The sequence below is a fragment of the Poecile atricapillus genome, chromosome W (genome assembly GCF_030490865.1).
Source record: "Poecile atricapillus isolate bPoeAtr1 chromosome W, bPoeAtr1.hap1, whole genome shotgun sequence".
NCBI lineage: Eukaryota > Metazoa > Chordata > Aves > Passeriformes > Paridae > Poecile > Poecile atricapillus.
Window position 1 is genome coordinate 50,784,316 of NC_081288.1, and position 16,239 is coordinate 50,800,554.

Genomic DNA, 16,239 nt, shown 5'->3' on the forward strand with positions numbered 1-16,239 from the left:
AGCTTTCACACTGCCCCAGTACAACCTTCCACCTTGAAACCCCTTCACTTGTTAGAATGAAAATTATACAGTAGTTGCTATGAAAGTATTTTGCAAAAGGAAAAAAAAAAAAAAAATCATCTATTAAATTAAAACCAGAGCCAAATTCAGAAGTGTTTTAAGCATCTTTCATTGGTTTCACTATCCTTACCATTAAAAACACAGTTTTTACTTCCTAGACTTGAATATTTGTACCTTGGTGTGCCAAGACATGCTCAGGCCCTGAATTAAATGTGGTCCTAAACATGAACAGCTTACATATATGCTGCAAAGCAGTGAACCAAATTCCACTCCAATTTACTACTTTTATACCCTAAATATTTCTCATCCCTTCTGGTCTGGCTGGGAGTGCAGACTACACCTGCTTGTCACTTAAATAACTAGGGGATGTGCCTGCACTCCATAAAGGACAGAGCCTCAGGGTTTGCCAGCCAAACCCAGCCTACCTTTGTCATATCCTCTAGGCTCTGCAGGAGGATAGATCCTCAACAGGACAGCTATTGCTGCCCTAAGTAGTACTCATAAGCCAGGTAGGGCTTTCTGCTGGGAAATCCACCCAGGTACAGTAGGATTATGCTGTGATGGTTCTTTTCTGCTGTTTCTCTGTTCTATCTTTTGCTTTCCTCTCAATTCTTTGATCTGCTCCTTGTAAACAGAGTGGCTCTTGTGAGTGAAGCAGTGATTCACAGCCATCTTGACCACAGTGACCACAAAGAGATTGAGTTTAAAAACTGTTGGTGAGAGGAAAAGAAGCAAAAATTCAGCTTCTGGATATGAGGAGGGCAGATTTCATGTTGTTCTGGGAATTAGTAAGTATGGTCCCCTGGAAAAAATGCTTTTGCAGGTGTTGAAGTCCATTTGTGCTGGTCACTTTTTAAACATCATTTCTTTAGGGCACAGAAACAGGCAATTCCTAAATGCTGGAAGTCATGCAGATGAGGCAGAGGGTCAGCTCAGCTGAACAGGATTCTTCTCTTGGAAATAAGGCAAATTAGGAGGGTGTATGCCTAGTGGAAGAAAGGTCAGGTAACATGGGACAAATACAGAGATACTGTTTGCCACTGCAGGGACAAAATTCATATAGCCAAAACTCAACTGGAGTTGAAGCTGCCAGAACTGTGGGGGACCAACTATTAAAAAAAAAAAAAATTATTAATGGCAATTGGCCAGGTGTAAAATTAACACTGACAATTACAGGAAGAGGATGGTCACCTCACAAACAGGGACATGGACAAGGCAGAGGTGTTTAACATGTTCTTTGCCTCAGTCCTCAACATGGATGATGAGCAAGAGGATCTCAGTGCCCTGAGCTGAAGGACCATGGCTGTGAGAACAATCAGCTCTCAGTCAATCATGAAAATGTGCAGGATCTGCTTCTCCAGCTGGATCCCTATAAATCTATGGGGCATGACAGGATTTATCCAAAAATCTTCAAAGAGCTGCTAATGTCAAAAGCTGGCACATCTTCATGAGAGGAAAGTACTGCTTATCAAACCTGATTTCATTTTATGACAAGGAAACCCACCCAGCTGACCAAGGGAAGCCAGTTGATGTAATAATCCCTTTGGATTTCAGCACAGCTTTTGATACTGCCTGTCACAGGATCCTTCTGGACAAAATGTCCAGCACTCAGCTGGATAAACACCCCATGTGATGGGTGAGCAACTGGCTCATGAGCTGGGCACAAAGGGTTACAGTGACTGGGGTGACATCAGAATGGTGACCTGTCACTAGTGGGGTTCCACAGGCTCCATCCTTGGCCCTGTGCTCTTCAACATCCTCATGAATGATTTGGACATTGTACAGGAAGGGACACTGAGCAAGTTTGCAGATGGTACAAAACTGGGAGGAGCAGCAGACTCTTTTGAGGGCAGGGAGGCCCTGCAGAGAGACCTCTACAAATGAGAGAACAGGGCAGTCACCAACCACATGAAGTTCAACACTGGAAAGTGCCGGATTCTGCACCCGGGATGGGGCAGCTCTGGATGTACAGATGGACAGTCTGGGGAATGTGGTGCTGGAAAGCAGCACTGCAAAAAGGGAGCTGGGGGTCCTGGTTGATGGCCAGTTGAATGTGAGCCAGCAGTGCCCTGGCAGCCAGGAGGGAACCCTGTCCTGGGGGGCATCAGGCACAGCATGGCCAGCCAGGCAAGGGAGGGGATTGTCCTGCTCTGCTCTGAGCTGGGGCAGCCTCACCTCCAGTGCTGGGGGCAGTTCTGGGTGACACAATAAAAGAAGGATATTAAACTATTAGGGAACATCCAAAAGAGATCCAAAAGGAAGGTGAAGGGCCTTGAGGAGAAGCCTTTTGAGGAGTGGCTGAAGTGGAAACTGAGGGGAAAAATCATCACAGTTACAAATTCCTCCTGAGGGGAAGAGGAGGGGCAGGCATTGATCTCTTCTTTGTGGTGCCCAATGATAGCACCTGAGGGAACGGCCTGAAGTTGTGCCAGGGGAGGTTTAGGTTGGATATATTAGAAAAAGGGTGGTTGGACAACAGGTTCCCCAGGGAAGTGGTCACAGCATCAGAGTCTGTCAGAGTTCAAGATACCTTTGGGCAATTCTCTCAGATACATGATATGACTCTTGGGCATGTCCTGTGCTGAGTTGAGAGTTGGACTCAATGATCCTTGTGGGTCCCTTCAACCTTAGCTCATTCTGTCATTCTGTGAAATCATAGCTCAGTGGAGGTTTCTGCTGCACCTAGGCTCCAGGCAAGCCCCTCAGAAAATGTCCTTGTCCTATCCATCATTTTATTTAGTGTTTTTAATTTCCACCCATTAACAAGAGATGAATATGCAGCTTCAGCCAGAAGCATTTTGAGAAGATATTCATGCCAAAAGATACAGTCTTCATAATACAGAGCACAAGTCATAATAGCAAGGAGAGGCTCTTAATAAGGTATGACAAAAATGGTTTATCACTGTAGCATATAACAAAACCTGTAGCCAGACTTACTGAAAGCCTCTTACACTGCAACCTGTGAGACCTTCCAGTCACTCTCAGGTAACATAAACCTGCTCCACAGGTTGTGTCTTAGGCATGTGCATTTTAAGTAAGATTTTATTTTTTTTTTTAAATCTCTGCTGTCTAATCCCAAGATTTTTACTAGAAAGATTTTCCAATATGAATTCGAGTCAATCTGCTAAGCAGCACTATGAAATTTTCATCAGTTTCTTGAAACTGCATTTGTGGCATTGCAAAATGACATGGTGAAACTTAAATTTTGCACTTTTTAAAAATTTGTATAAAATCATTAAGATTTTATGAACAAATCTAAGTGAAGAATTTGTCTAAAGTTCATGTATTTCAGATTCAGATTTGTGGAGTAATTTGCTTGGCTTGACTTTATCCACCCACCTTCCATTCTTCAGCACCTTCACCATTACCTATTGAGCTATTTCTCTGTTTCCTCCAAGCAGACATAGGCTCATTGTGCTATCCTTTGTGCAAACCAAGGACTGCTTTCCCATCTCAGTAGTTCAGAGTAGCCCATCCCAGGGAGCGCTCACTGATCAAACTTGGCCATGTGCTCAGCCACCTCTGCCCATCAGGAGAGCAGCCTCGTGCTGACCCAGATTATGAGCAGACCAAGCCTCCCCTTGCCTGCAAGGCACTGATTAGACACACCTGCATCTCTGCACAGCTGCAGGAGACTCCATGCCAGGAGGGGAAATTATAGTGTGATTAATAAACAGCTTTGTCTGGACTGCCAGACATGAAGAAAAGTATTGCAGATGTAGCAAGGTAGGTTTTTTGAAGGGGAATTGCAATTTTAAATGTTGCAGTTAGAGAGGTTTTCCCTGAAGACTTTAGCAACTGTAGGAGTGTATCTCTAGAAGATAAACCATTCCATAGGTGTTCCAGGGTCAGGAGCTTGAATTCTCTGTTTTTGTAGTCACTTCTGTCTAGACTGACCACAGCAAAGCTCTACCTGCCTGACTGCCAGCACCAGTTTATCTTGCTGCTGTCCAATTTCAATGATTTGTTTACCACTAATGTAATGGTAGTTTGTACTATGGTATGGTTTTATTTGTATATAAGTAAATTATCTGCCATATATTTGCATTAATATGTCTTTGTACTAAGCTGAAGTAAAAGAAAAAAACAAAAACCCAAAGGCAGTCTTCATCATGTCAAATTGAGTGAGTGGGAAAGCTTGTGGAATATGAATATTTTAAAGGACATAGGTATTAAAGAATAGGTAACATGTAAAAAAGGGGAGATTCCCTGGCCCCTTAGTTTGGGGAGGTTTACTTGAACCTTAGTATTTAATTTGTCTGTCAGGAAAGGCAAGACCTTTGTGCCCAACCAGCTTGTCAGCATTCTGTTAGGGGGACTCCTCACTGAGCAATCCTGCTGGATCAGGGGGTGATTTGAGTGACTTAGGCAAACACACTAACAACATAAGGGAGACCCCTCAGCAAGTCTTTCCACTTTATGACCCCTCAGTGGGTCTTCCTCTTTATTTGAGCTGCCAGCAGCTGTACAGTGCTCATGAAGGACTCACACTAACGGAGTAACATCCTTAATTAATGTAAAATTGTGACAGGTTAAGGTTTGAGGATTGTCAGTGATAGTAGCTGACTGCAAAAATATATTCAAAGCAATACACAGAAAAGGTCCAATAAAATTATTTAGCATTGGTAGGGATGCCTATTGGCATCCCTATAAGGATGAAGAGAGGTTAAGCCCATCGACTGATCTCAGCAGTTCTAATGGAGTCTTTCCTAACTTTCCCCCCTACTCTCAACTTACTTATATTTCTTTATGTTTAGTGGAGCTTGAGTGACTTTATTAATAAATTCTTTGTTTACTGATGGGTATAAAATTCTCTCACTTCACTTTTAAAGATACAGTAAAAAAGAGTACAGTGTGCATGCCCAGTGAAGGTGGTCATACCTTGGAGGTGGGTAATTTTGGGATAAAGGTGTGTGTTAAGATTACAATTAGGGTATAATCTAAGGAGAGTAATTTTGCCACAGCTGTTGGCTCAACAGCAAGACATCTCCTATCTCCCCTGGTTGGCAGGTGTTATGCAGCTTCTCAGCTGCAAAATACCTCCCTGAGAGGATTCCAACAGAGTCTGGTCAATGGCTTTCTCCATTCTGCACCACCCTCCATTCCATTCCATTCCATCCCCCTTAGCAGATGCTGTGGTTGCAGATTGTGGTGTGGGGAATCATTAGGGAGTAGGATTTGAATATGCCAACTTCATTCCATCCAGGGACCAGCAACTGTATTTTATAATTTCTATACCATAATAATTTACATTAGGATATGAATAAAACTTGGTTTCTTCTAATTGTATCCCCAGCCATCTTTCACCAACTGGGCATCTGAAAAGGAAGTTGTCTTAATTATAGCTGTGATGCTAGACAAGAGACAAATAAGGTCAAGAAAGAGACATGATAGGTATTGAAATCTAGATGCAAGTTTTTGTTACTAATTTAATTTAGATTACCATTAAACTTTCTTTCAAAATACTGTCTCTTCTCATGCACTGAGAGCTCTGGGTTGCAGTCCCAGCTGATGGTCACCTGAGCTGTCCATTGCTTCAAGCCCTGTGGACTGCGAAGAAAACCTGCCCACAACAATGTGAATATCTCATGGAACAAACAAACATGAAAACTGTGATATCTAGTGCATAGCAGAAAATGTCACTTTGTATCCACGCAGTTGAACACAGTTCAGCATTGGTTTATTAAAAATACAATTAATGAGATTGCAGTTGTCATTAATCTAAATTAAAATCAATTTTTATTGAATGTATAAATTCTTGACTTTTTCAGAATTAAAAGGAAAGTACATAGCAAGTCATGCTATTACTTTATGCTGTATCAGACAACACACTTTATAAAAAACACCATGTTTGCTTCTCACTTGATATGTTTATGTTAAAGGATGATATACAGCTGCAGGTGTAAGTCTGTTCAGACCAGTTAGTCTAAAAGGTCACAGCTGCAGTTGATAGTGTTGAGTTTCTTACACTGTATGTCTTCCAATGTTTGATAATTTCAAAATAATAACAATTTATTTAAACATTTCTTTATACCAAATTATATATCATGTAATGAATAGCACAGTGAATTGCTGTACATGCAGTTTACCATGCACACTAAGCATAAGATTGCAGGCAAGGACACAGGTAGCTCAAGTGGTTGCTAATGGCCACATGAGTGGGTGTATGTGAAACGCACAGTCCCAGCAAAGCAGGCTGTGAGCACATCCTGGCCACACCATCCGAACACTGCATTTACAGCAGCCTGCCCACCTCACCTGCAAGGTTAACAGAGGCATTGCCTCTGCCCCCAGAAACAAAGCCTTTATTAACTGGCTTTCTAATACTGATGGTTTTTTTGGTTTTTTTTTTGTTACTAAAATACAAGGTGGGAAAATAAAAAGACTCGTCTGTGTTTGTGCTCTTGTCTGGAGTGCAGCATGGCTTAAAGAACAGTGGTTAATCACAAATTCAACCTGAACTCAGAAAAAGATAATTTTCCCATTTATAAATCTCTTGTCTACTATGGAACAGTGCAGGCACATGCCTGCTTGCTTGCTTCCTTGCTTTCTCCCTCTCTTTTCCTGCTATTTTTATCTTCCATTCTTTCTTCTAATCTATAAGCTTTATTAGTAATTCTGCCATAATTCTACCAAAATGCTGCATTATATAGAGGGATTAGACACTAAAATTATGTCACAAATTTTTATAAAACTGCTTGATAAACCAGTAATTTATCAAGCAGTATTTCCCTTTCACACCTAATCTTATAAAGCTCTTACAAAAGCCTTACTTCTGTCTCCCAAAACATGAAATTAAGATGGGTACAGGCCAAGACTTGTGACTGCTGAGACATTTCCCATATGCCTTGCTTAGTGTGCCTAACTGCCCTAAGACCATTCAACAGCCAAGACCATTCAAGGAGGTATGAAACCTATACAAGAGGCCTCCTGCTCTTGTCCTTTATCAGTCAGGGATCTTGGTTCATTCATGGCACAGAGGGACAGACAGGTACATAGCTTGTATGAATAAATAAGGAGTTTCTGAGGAGCTTAATCGGAACTTTCCCCCAAGCCAATCATTGTTTTTTGTTTTTAAAGAGTTCAGGTCACTCCTAATTGTCCATGGTTGCCCTAGAAGCAGAAAGGATTCCTCCCTAATAAAGGAGACTTACTTAATAGGGTAACTTTTGTCTTTTCCTCAGAAGTTCTCATTTCCCCTTCAGAGACACCGGAAAATCTGCAGTATGGAGCTGCCTTCTGTCCTTCACTGGAGAAGGTAGTGCCAGGAGCACAAGCAGCTAGCAGCCCCAGAAAGATCACTGGTAGAGGGGATCAGAAATTTCCATCTGATAAGCTTGTATAGTGGCTTAAATGAGCCTGTGTGCCCTATGATCTCCCTGTGATCACATATATTCAAGACATGCTCCTGCCCTGTAGTCCTTAGGAATCTAAATGTCCTGCAGCCATGTTTGCTACTAGAAAATCAGAGAAGCTCCTACATGGCTCTGAACTACCAGACAACACAGGGATTGTGGGAGCTTCACTATTTTCAGGTAGTTTTATATTTCTGCACTAATAAGCACTGTCTGACACATACTCTTGTTTTCTCCTGACACACATAGCTTCATGTCATTGGGGACTGACCTGCATAAACAGACATGAGGTAGGTTTGTGGCTCCAGCCTGAGGCTGTCCCCCTGGAGGGTAAGAACATCCTGAGAAGGAGGCTGTGTTTCTAGTCCTCAGAGCGATGCTCTAATCTTGAATCACTGAATATTAAGGTCAAGGGCAAGATATGCTCCACTATAATTCCATTAAGTGGCAGTTGATAAGTTACAAAAAGAAGTTAGCATGTATTTTAATTTTTATACGTTATATAGCTAATACCATATTTGTGTTGTCTGTCCAACCTGCTCAGAACTTAGTAAACTTTCATGTCTCTAGAGAAAACTTTCCAATTAGACATTCTGTTTACTATTTCTTTTCCATTCCTCTATGGAATCTAGTTCTCACCTTCCCATTCCCTTTTCCTAGGGCCACCCATATACACATGAACACACATATCTCATGTACCACCAAATCACACATATCACACTTGTAAAATAGCTCAGCTCACCTGGTTCATACCTACTCTGAACTCACAAATTATCTGTTCCCTTCAATCTCCTTATGTTTTTGACAAATACTGTCCTCACTCAGGCACATTTAGTTTTGGTCAAAAAATCTCCCTTGACACCTACCTGAATTCTGAATCCTCAGCAGCATCAAGACCTCCTAGATCAGAAAGACGTTTTGAGTCCTGTCATTATCCATATAGCTCTAGGTCTCCTTTGCAGACAATGCTCTCAGAAGAGCTGCAAGTCTTAGCAAGCACAGCTGGGAGTCACAAAAGGACATGTTTTCCTGAAGTGGAACTGTGCTGGGATTTAAGCACCTTTATAGGTCTAAGAGAGAAATTCACAGGTCATGACTAGACCAATTCTCCACTCCTGATTGATGAGGCACTGATGTAGGCCTGGAAAAGTTAATTTATAGTCTAAGGAAGAAGTAGACCTCACTGAAGAGATGTAAAGGTCTTGTTTTTGTATTTTATCTAAATAGAATTTCACATAAGATGCATGAGTTATTCTTGGAACAAAGTTTATATCAAAATATCCCTCCAATCTATGGCTTAAGGGATTAAACTTTCTCTTTCTCTTGTCCCAAAACTCTAGGTTTGTTTTCTGCAAAGTATCCTGTTCCTGAAGGCAGCTGTTTAGGTACCTCAGTGCACAAGAGGGCTGCAGAATATGGAACCTGACCTGAAAAAAGCATGTCCCTGCCCAGCAGTAACTAAATCCCCCTGGTAGGGCAAGGGTGTACGACCTAACTCTGCCATCAGGGGTTTTTATTAGAAAAATTTGACAGTTCCATATTTAACACATTGTCTCTTTTGATTCTCATTCATATGTTCAATGACTAGAGAGTTCAGGTGTTTTATTCAGGGGTGTATATATTATTTGGCATATAAAATCTAGTATAGTGACTCAGAACATCATCATATTAACCTTCCTTTAGGGATCTAGTTCATACTCTGTCCTCTTTATTTTTTAATTTCCAATATTAACTAGGACTTTAAAGGCTGTAGATTGTTTCAGAGCCTATCCTCTGTTGAGCCAAAAGTCACTGATGGATAAGAACTAGCAAGCAATTAGCAACAACAAGTCATTAATGATGCAGCTTCTTCTGACTACCTCCTAGCAAGATATCTGAATGCAGAAATTCTTCTCTTCTGCCCTGAATTTATATTTAAGCCAATTCAACAGATTAGACATGCCACAATATGAAAATTAATTTATTTGTTACATGTGCAGTTTGGATAATAGCCATGGGACATGCCTGCCATGGTATGGAATGTAGATACACCTCATATACCTTGCAATAATGCAAGGAAGCCTTTTTAAATTATATTATTTTTGATCACTATATTGTACCAGAGTCAAATCCTTTGTGACCACAGGATTACCCTACCATCTAGGATTGCACCTTCTTTCTGTAAGAAATAACTAGAATCTACTAGAAATTAAAGTATTAACTAGAAATATGTTACTGCTGCCTTGTAGGCAAGATAAATATGAATCATTGCAAGAGCACAACACACCATTTATTCCCTAAAGTAAGCAAAACCCAATACTTTGCCAATGTTATAAAGGTGTTTCTTCTATACTAGAAACAAAAGTAAGAAGATTTTTAAAAGATCGCTTATCAAATGATAAATAAAAGAAGATAAAATTACTTGCTTTGTTGTTTTAAGCACATACATATTTTAAAGTTCGGGCACCTGTGCTCACAGATCAGTCTTGAGTCCTGTTTTGCAATCATAAGGTACGATATGCTGATTAAATATTTTAAATATAGAACATAAAATCCCAATCCAAATCTGAGAAATGCTAACAGTATTCCACTTGTGTGTAGATGAAATATGCTTATCCTAACACTCAAATATTTACCCTAAATTCCAACTCTGAATGACTGTACGTGTTAAAATGGCAAACCCAGATGTTTAACCTGTTGATTACAGGAATACAGCTGTTTAAAGCACACTTTCTGTAGAGATTGAAGTAATTTAGCTAAATGTTAGCTGATATTTAGGAATTGTTTAAAATATGACACATATTAAAAGCCCACTAGTTTTTCATGAACGTCTGTATTAATAGATCATCTCTATCTATCCCTTGCAATTTTTTTGCAGGTCATATTGACTCTACTGAGCTCTATGTAACATTTTTCTGTTGTCCGGAGACTGATTCAATTCACTGACTTTCCTCCACCCATGGTCCTGGGTCCATCAATCATCTCTAACCCTTTTCTTGCTCTTTAATCAGCTGAGCTGAGCCTTTGACAATGAACCAAATATTATGGGCTGAAATGCATAGGAAACAAAATTTTCACCTTGCAGATTACATACAGACAACTACCACACAAATGTATGGCTCTACTATGGGTCCAAGGATGTCTATGCTTCTGTGAGAAGGAGCAAAAGGATCCTTAAAATGCACACTGCATAGAAACCCCAAGATTCAATAGAAAAACACAACCAGGCTTTTCTACTTCCATGGTGACAGCTCTGCTTAAAACAAGGCATGTGTCCAAGACATTTAAAGTTCTTTAGCTGTCTCAGGTGCTTAGTGATTTAGACTGTGTCAGATTAAGACCTCTCTTAAAAATGGACAAGTTCTGGGAAAAGAAAACTCCTCTGTGATGGGAGCATCAAATGAGTCTCTAGCCTCAAATGGTAAAAAAAAAAATATCTATTGTTCTGTGCAGAGAACCATTTTCAGTTTTATTCAGCTGAGAAAGTAGGAAACCATCTATGCACAGCGGTACTGCCAAACCCCGGTGAGCACAGTTCTCCTCATAATAATACTACTCCTCATAATAATACTACTCCAACAGTACATTCTGCTGGATGAAAGGCCCGGGTTTGGTAAAGCTGAAGATATTCAAACATGGGTTTGAATCCTGTGACTTAGTTTGAGATCTTACCTAACCAGTCAGGAACCTGGACTTTGGTCCTTGCTCTGAAGTTTATGAATTTTGCTTTAAAAAGCCATGCGGTAAATTAGATTGTTGGGGCTTTTAACTGCTGACTGAATCTAAAGATTTTACTTTCTGCCATGGTTGTTTTAATTGTAAGATTGAAATGTGTCCAATGTCTTTGATTTCTCTCACTTGAGGAATCTGGCATTGTGAGACTTTCAGCAGGACAGGTACAGGATGCTTTCTTCACTTTTTATCCCTCTGTCTAAGGACCTTGATTCTGTCAGAATATAGTAGGTGTTATTTCAGAGTTTTCACCATACTATGAAGTAAAGCAATACCTGATGTCTCTATCCCAGTGAAGCTGAAAATCTGATCCACTTAGACCAGGGACTTGTCACACTGCAGGAGGTAAACCACCAGAAGTAAGGCAATGTTGTGCTTTTTGGAGATGTATAAACATCATGAAAAGAATAGGTTCTTTCAGCATTTGTTGTCTCCAAATAAAGGAAGGTCTGCAATCATTACTTTGGACTTACACTGATTTAACTTCAATCCTGCTTTAAGTCTAAGCCTAAGCTTTTTATTGGATTCATCTCCTAATGCCTATTGAATTAATTTCTTTATCTCAATGAATATTTTCCTCATATATACCTTTGAACATCTGGACACAACCCTTGGGGTAGCTCCTTAATGCCTCTAGCCCATCACTATAACTCATTCATGGATTGCTCTCAGAAGTCTTCAAGGTATCCAGCCATCAAAACACCTATTAGCAATAGATCACACACATACTTGCTCACCCCACTGAATGCACTGCTAAATGAAAATGTTCCAAAGTTTTACATTCCTGCAGAACAGGAATGCCAAGGTGCCTCCTATAAAAGAGTTTTCTATCATCCTGAAATATGTGAATAAGTTTTACATAGACTTTAAAACATTTATTCCAGAGCTAAGCTAACAACTAAATAATTCTGCTATTACATAACCAGTCAGATATGCAACCAAGACTTTCAGTTAGGGTATTTCACAGTGGTAGTAAGGAAAGTGAAACAAACAGCTTTAAAACAACTTTTTTACCTTCTTAATTTCTATGGCTTCAGAGACATTATGCAGTCTTGGTGCTTCTTTTAATATCCTACCTGTGATAGCATCTCTGAATATCCTCTGGGAAATGGCTGAAGAGCATCATAACCTGTCCATTCTTTTCCTTCTGGACAAAATTGGGCTTGATCTTGTGTGGGACACCTGCAGTGTGGGACACCATGCAGCAAAGCTGCCTATGTGTTTACCCCACAGAACTGCTGCACAGGGTCAATTTGGGCTCTCCTTAGGGCAGATTCTGACTGCCCTGCAGTCTTTTCTGCCTTACCCAAACCAGACAAAATAGCCTCCCTGGACCGCAGGGTCATGCTCAGTGCTCTCTCTTGGTGTTTTTTTATCTCTAGGTTGCAAGCCATAGGGAAAAAAGCAGTAAATCTAATTCAGACATGCTCCACACAGTTATAGCATTCCTTTGTAACATTTATTTAATGCTTTGTAGATACGCTCAAGCAATTCTGACGAAAAATGTCACTTAAAGGCTTTGCCCAGAATAACCGTTCAGTGAAATTCTCAGTCATGTTACTCAGTCCTCATTTGCAAAACCCAAAAAATTTTCGTGCATGTGAGTGATCAGTAAGAGGCCTGTGGCTGTGACCTTCAATCTTTACAGGGTGGAAACAGCACATCTATTCTGCTACACAGTTATATCCTGGAAGTTACATGACGTTATTGAAGTCAAAGCCTTACACTTTTCAAACAGGGGTACTGCTGAAGCTCTAAGTCAAAATAATGAAATAAAAATTTGGAAAAATGCATTAAACTATCAACAGATGCATTGCTTAGAGCATTGGCTAATTACACTAGCAGATTATCAACTGCAATGTCAGCACCAAAATACTGACTTAGGTTTGATATTGTTCCTTGTGTTGTTATGTACCACACAGAATCTTAGGAAAAAACTTCCCAGAAAAATATGAAGCTTTGATGCAAAAGAAATTAAAGCAAGTAAGTGGTGGGCTTAAGTACTATGGAGACATGAAACGTTGCTTCTTCATATCCTGCTAAGAAGCAACAGCTGTACTTCATTTTAACTTGATGTGCTTCAGAACTCATCTTCATATAGGTATTTAATGATCCAAACAAAATGGTCCTGCATAGTTTAATTACTTACATGAAGGCTCAACTTTATATGTGATCTCTTAGTAAAAGATGCTGCTGTGGAAATCTTGCTTTGGTTCTAGCAAAGAATAAACTCTTTAACAATGAAAATGCTGTGGTGGAATTGGAGGTTATTGACCATGGATCCTGAGCACAGCTGACAGTCTGTTATTCCTTCTTGACAGACTCCTTGTTTCGTCTTCCTTCGTGGTATAGCCAATACACGGAGAACAGGTAGAGTGCAAGGCAGACCATCAAATCATAGTGGTAGAGTGTTGCAGCAAATAGAAGAAACAAGAAGAAATAAAATATTTTGAAAGCAATATGTTTTAGACCTGGAGACTCACTAGGTAACTTAAGCACTTCACTCTTCTGGTTAGAAATATCTGCAGAATCAGAAGTGTATTGGCTTTCTTTCTGTGAGTCATTAAGCCAGTTTAGTGTTTTCTCTTCGGTTATTAAATGGTCAGCTTGAGAGTCTGTTCTTCTATTTTCTTTGGTAGACTTACTAATGAAAGCCTCTGGCTTCCATGACTTCTCTTGCTGGAGCTCTGCTTGATGGAAAAATTGACCTGTATTCCTTCCTCTTCCTTCTCCAAAAATTGCTGTGTCTGAAGTGGAAGGTACTTCTTTCTCAACTTCAGGAGAGCAGCTTGTTTTAATACATGTAATTTCCTCTGTTAGATTTAAATTGTACCCTGACTCAGCAACTACCTTCTCAATGACTTTGGATTCAAAGTATCTATGCAGGTGCTCCCTGCCTCTTTCCACAGTGGGCCCTTCTGAAGATGTCACTGAAGAGCTTTTATAACTGTAAGTAGGCACAGTATTTGTACCAGAAGGTGGCATTTTTGTTTCAGCTTTAGAACATAAACAGGAAAGTGTATCACCATGGCGTTCTTCCCTGTAGAGCTCTTCTGCTTTCTCAAGGTATAGATGCTTCTGAGTACTCAGGGGGCTTTCAGGTACTTCTGAACATAAACCCTCCTGCAAATCTTTCTCTCCTGTAGCAGAAGCCTTTACTGCTTCTCCTACAGGTAGAATATTATCTGGTTGTGCTCTGGCACATTTTTCCCTGCTATTGCATACAGGCTTCATTTCTCCTTGCAGTGTTTCATGTACGCATGCATTATAAATACCTAAAACTGATTCCTTTTCAAATTCAGTGTCATATAATACACCCACTGTGTTGAGTTGACAAAGAGCATAATGTGAACCATCATTTCTCCCTTCACGTGTATCAAACGCTGTTTCCTTTTCCTCTGTGGGCCTGTCACTTAGTGCAGTCTCTCGAGGTAGCTTAACAATTACTGCTTTTTCACTGCCAGGCATTTTTTCTGGAGCACTTTCTGATGTTGTTTTAATTATATAAGCTGTACCTGCCTCTGTTTTCTCTGTAATAACCTGCTCAGAGAGAGAAGACTTTTCACAACTCTCTGCCTCCTGGCAGGCAAACAATTCCTTTGTGGAAGTCACGGTCTGTGGTTCCATGCTCCCCCTCACACTCCACAGAGCCTCACTCCCCGTTTCTTGCCACCTCTGCTCTGCAAAGTTTGCTTCACTTTCCTTTCCAGTTGGTCTCCCTTTATTTGAGTCATCTAACTTCTCTCGGTCTTTTAACCTCCTGAATCCTCTGAGCTCCTGAGTGTTCTCAGGTCGCCTTTCATCCACGCTGGTGGCCCTGGGTGCCTGCTTGTTGTTCTCAGCTGGCAGAGGTGCTGAGTTCAGGGCTTTGGCATTGTGTTTCCCGTGTGACCTGAAAGGCTTGTATGCTTCCTCCTCACCAATTGATGCCAAGTCTGCCACTTCAACGACTTTCTTCTGCTTCCCTAAATCAGTGTTCTTTTCTGACATTTCACCAGCTCCTTTTTTTTGTGAGGAATCTGTTGAGACACCAGCACGTTCAAAAGTGCTGACATATAAATCTCCTCTTAAATGTACCTGAACTTTGCTTTCAATCTTCTTGATTTTTCCTTCATTTCTGTCAGCATCTGACAACAATGAATCCAAAGTCTGGTGAGACGTTTGTGGTGCCCGGTGCTCCAGAGCTGGATTAGCGTTACCATCCAGCGTCCTTGCTATGCATGCATTTAATTGCACGGATTCATCATGCTCTGGCAAAATGGTTTCTGGTCTCGTTTCACAGGCCCCTTTTGAGGTACCAGCAGCATCCTCACTGATGAATAACCTCTCCATCATCTTATTTCCTGAGGCACTATCTATTTCACCTTTTGAAATATCTGTGTGCCTCTCTCCTTGTTGGCTTGAGCCAGTATCCATAAAATTGATAGCCTCATTCTGCTTTGTCAGAGGAAAATGTTTTGCCAATAAAAGGCTTTCACTGGTACCAGTATGTTCCAAAGACCGCCCATAGCTGTTTACTGAGCCAGCAGTGACTTCCTTCCCTGTTAGCTGATTATTATAATCTCTCACAGAATACTTAGCTTTATCTTTTAGTTCTTCTCCTATCGCATGTGAAGAGTTTTCAGATGAGGATCTGATAGGCACAGGGTGCAAGTCACCGCTTCTTTCTATACAGGTTAGCTTTTTCACCAATCTTTCAGTTTCACTTAGAAAATTAATTGGTTCTGTTGTGTATAAATTCCTTTCATCTCTGGAAGAGGTACCTCTAGCTCCTGTGAAGTGCTGATTTAACTGAAACAATAGAATAGAAAAGAATGATCAAAAAGTGCTTTGCAAAAATATGCCAAATGAAGGAGGCAGGATTTCATTATAGAAAGTTTTGTTTTCAGTAACAAAGCTTTTATGGAAACATGTTTCAAACCATTTGCAAAATTTGCATTGCATGTATTTTTTAACATAGGTAATGAGCTTTATGGTGGTGCTGAAAGGAGCAGGAAATAAAATAGTGCTCAGAACCCTCTCTCTTTATTCATGAGTTCAGTAAGCTGCTAGTGGATTTTATACAAATTAAATCTGAAGAGAATATTCCCTTAAAGGCAGGCTAATTTGTTCT

At 40.4% G+C, this 16,239-nt stretch overlaps 1 protein-coding gene across 1 annotated transcript in view; it reads right to left on the reverse strand.

The window, feature by feature from the left end:
- Positions 1-5,723: 5,723 nt before the first annotated feature.
- The window catches only part of LOC131591614 (protein phosphatase 1 regulatory subunit 3A-like), a 34,096-nt gene continuing 23,580 nt past the window's right edge, over positions 5,724-16,239 (reverse strand). The window contains exon 4 of the mRNA XM_058862477.1: positions 5,724-15,917. Within this exon, the coding sequence (XP_058718460.1) occupies positions 13,431-15,917 (2,487 nt within the window). The 3' untranslated portion in view covers positions 5,724-13,430. The remainder of the gene's footprint in view (positions 15,918-16,239) is intronic.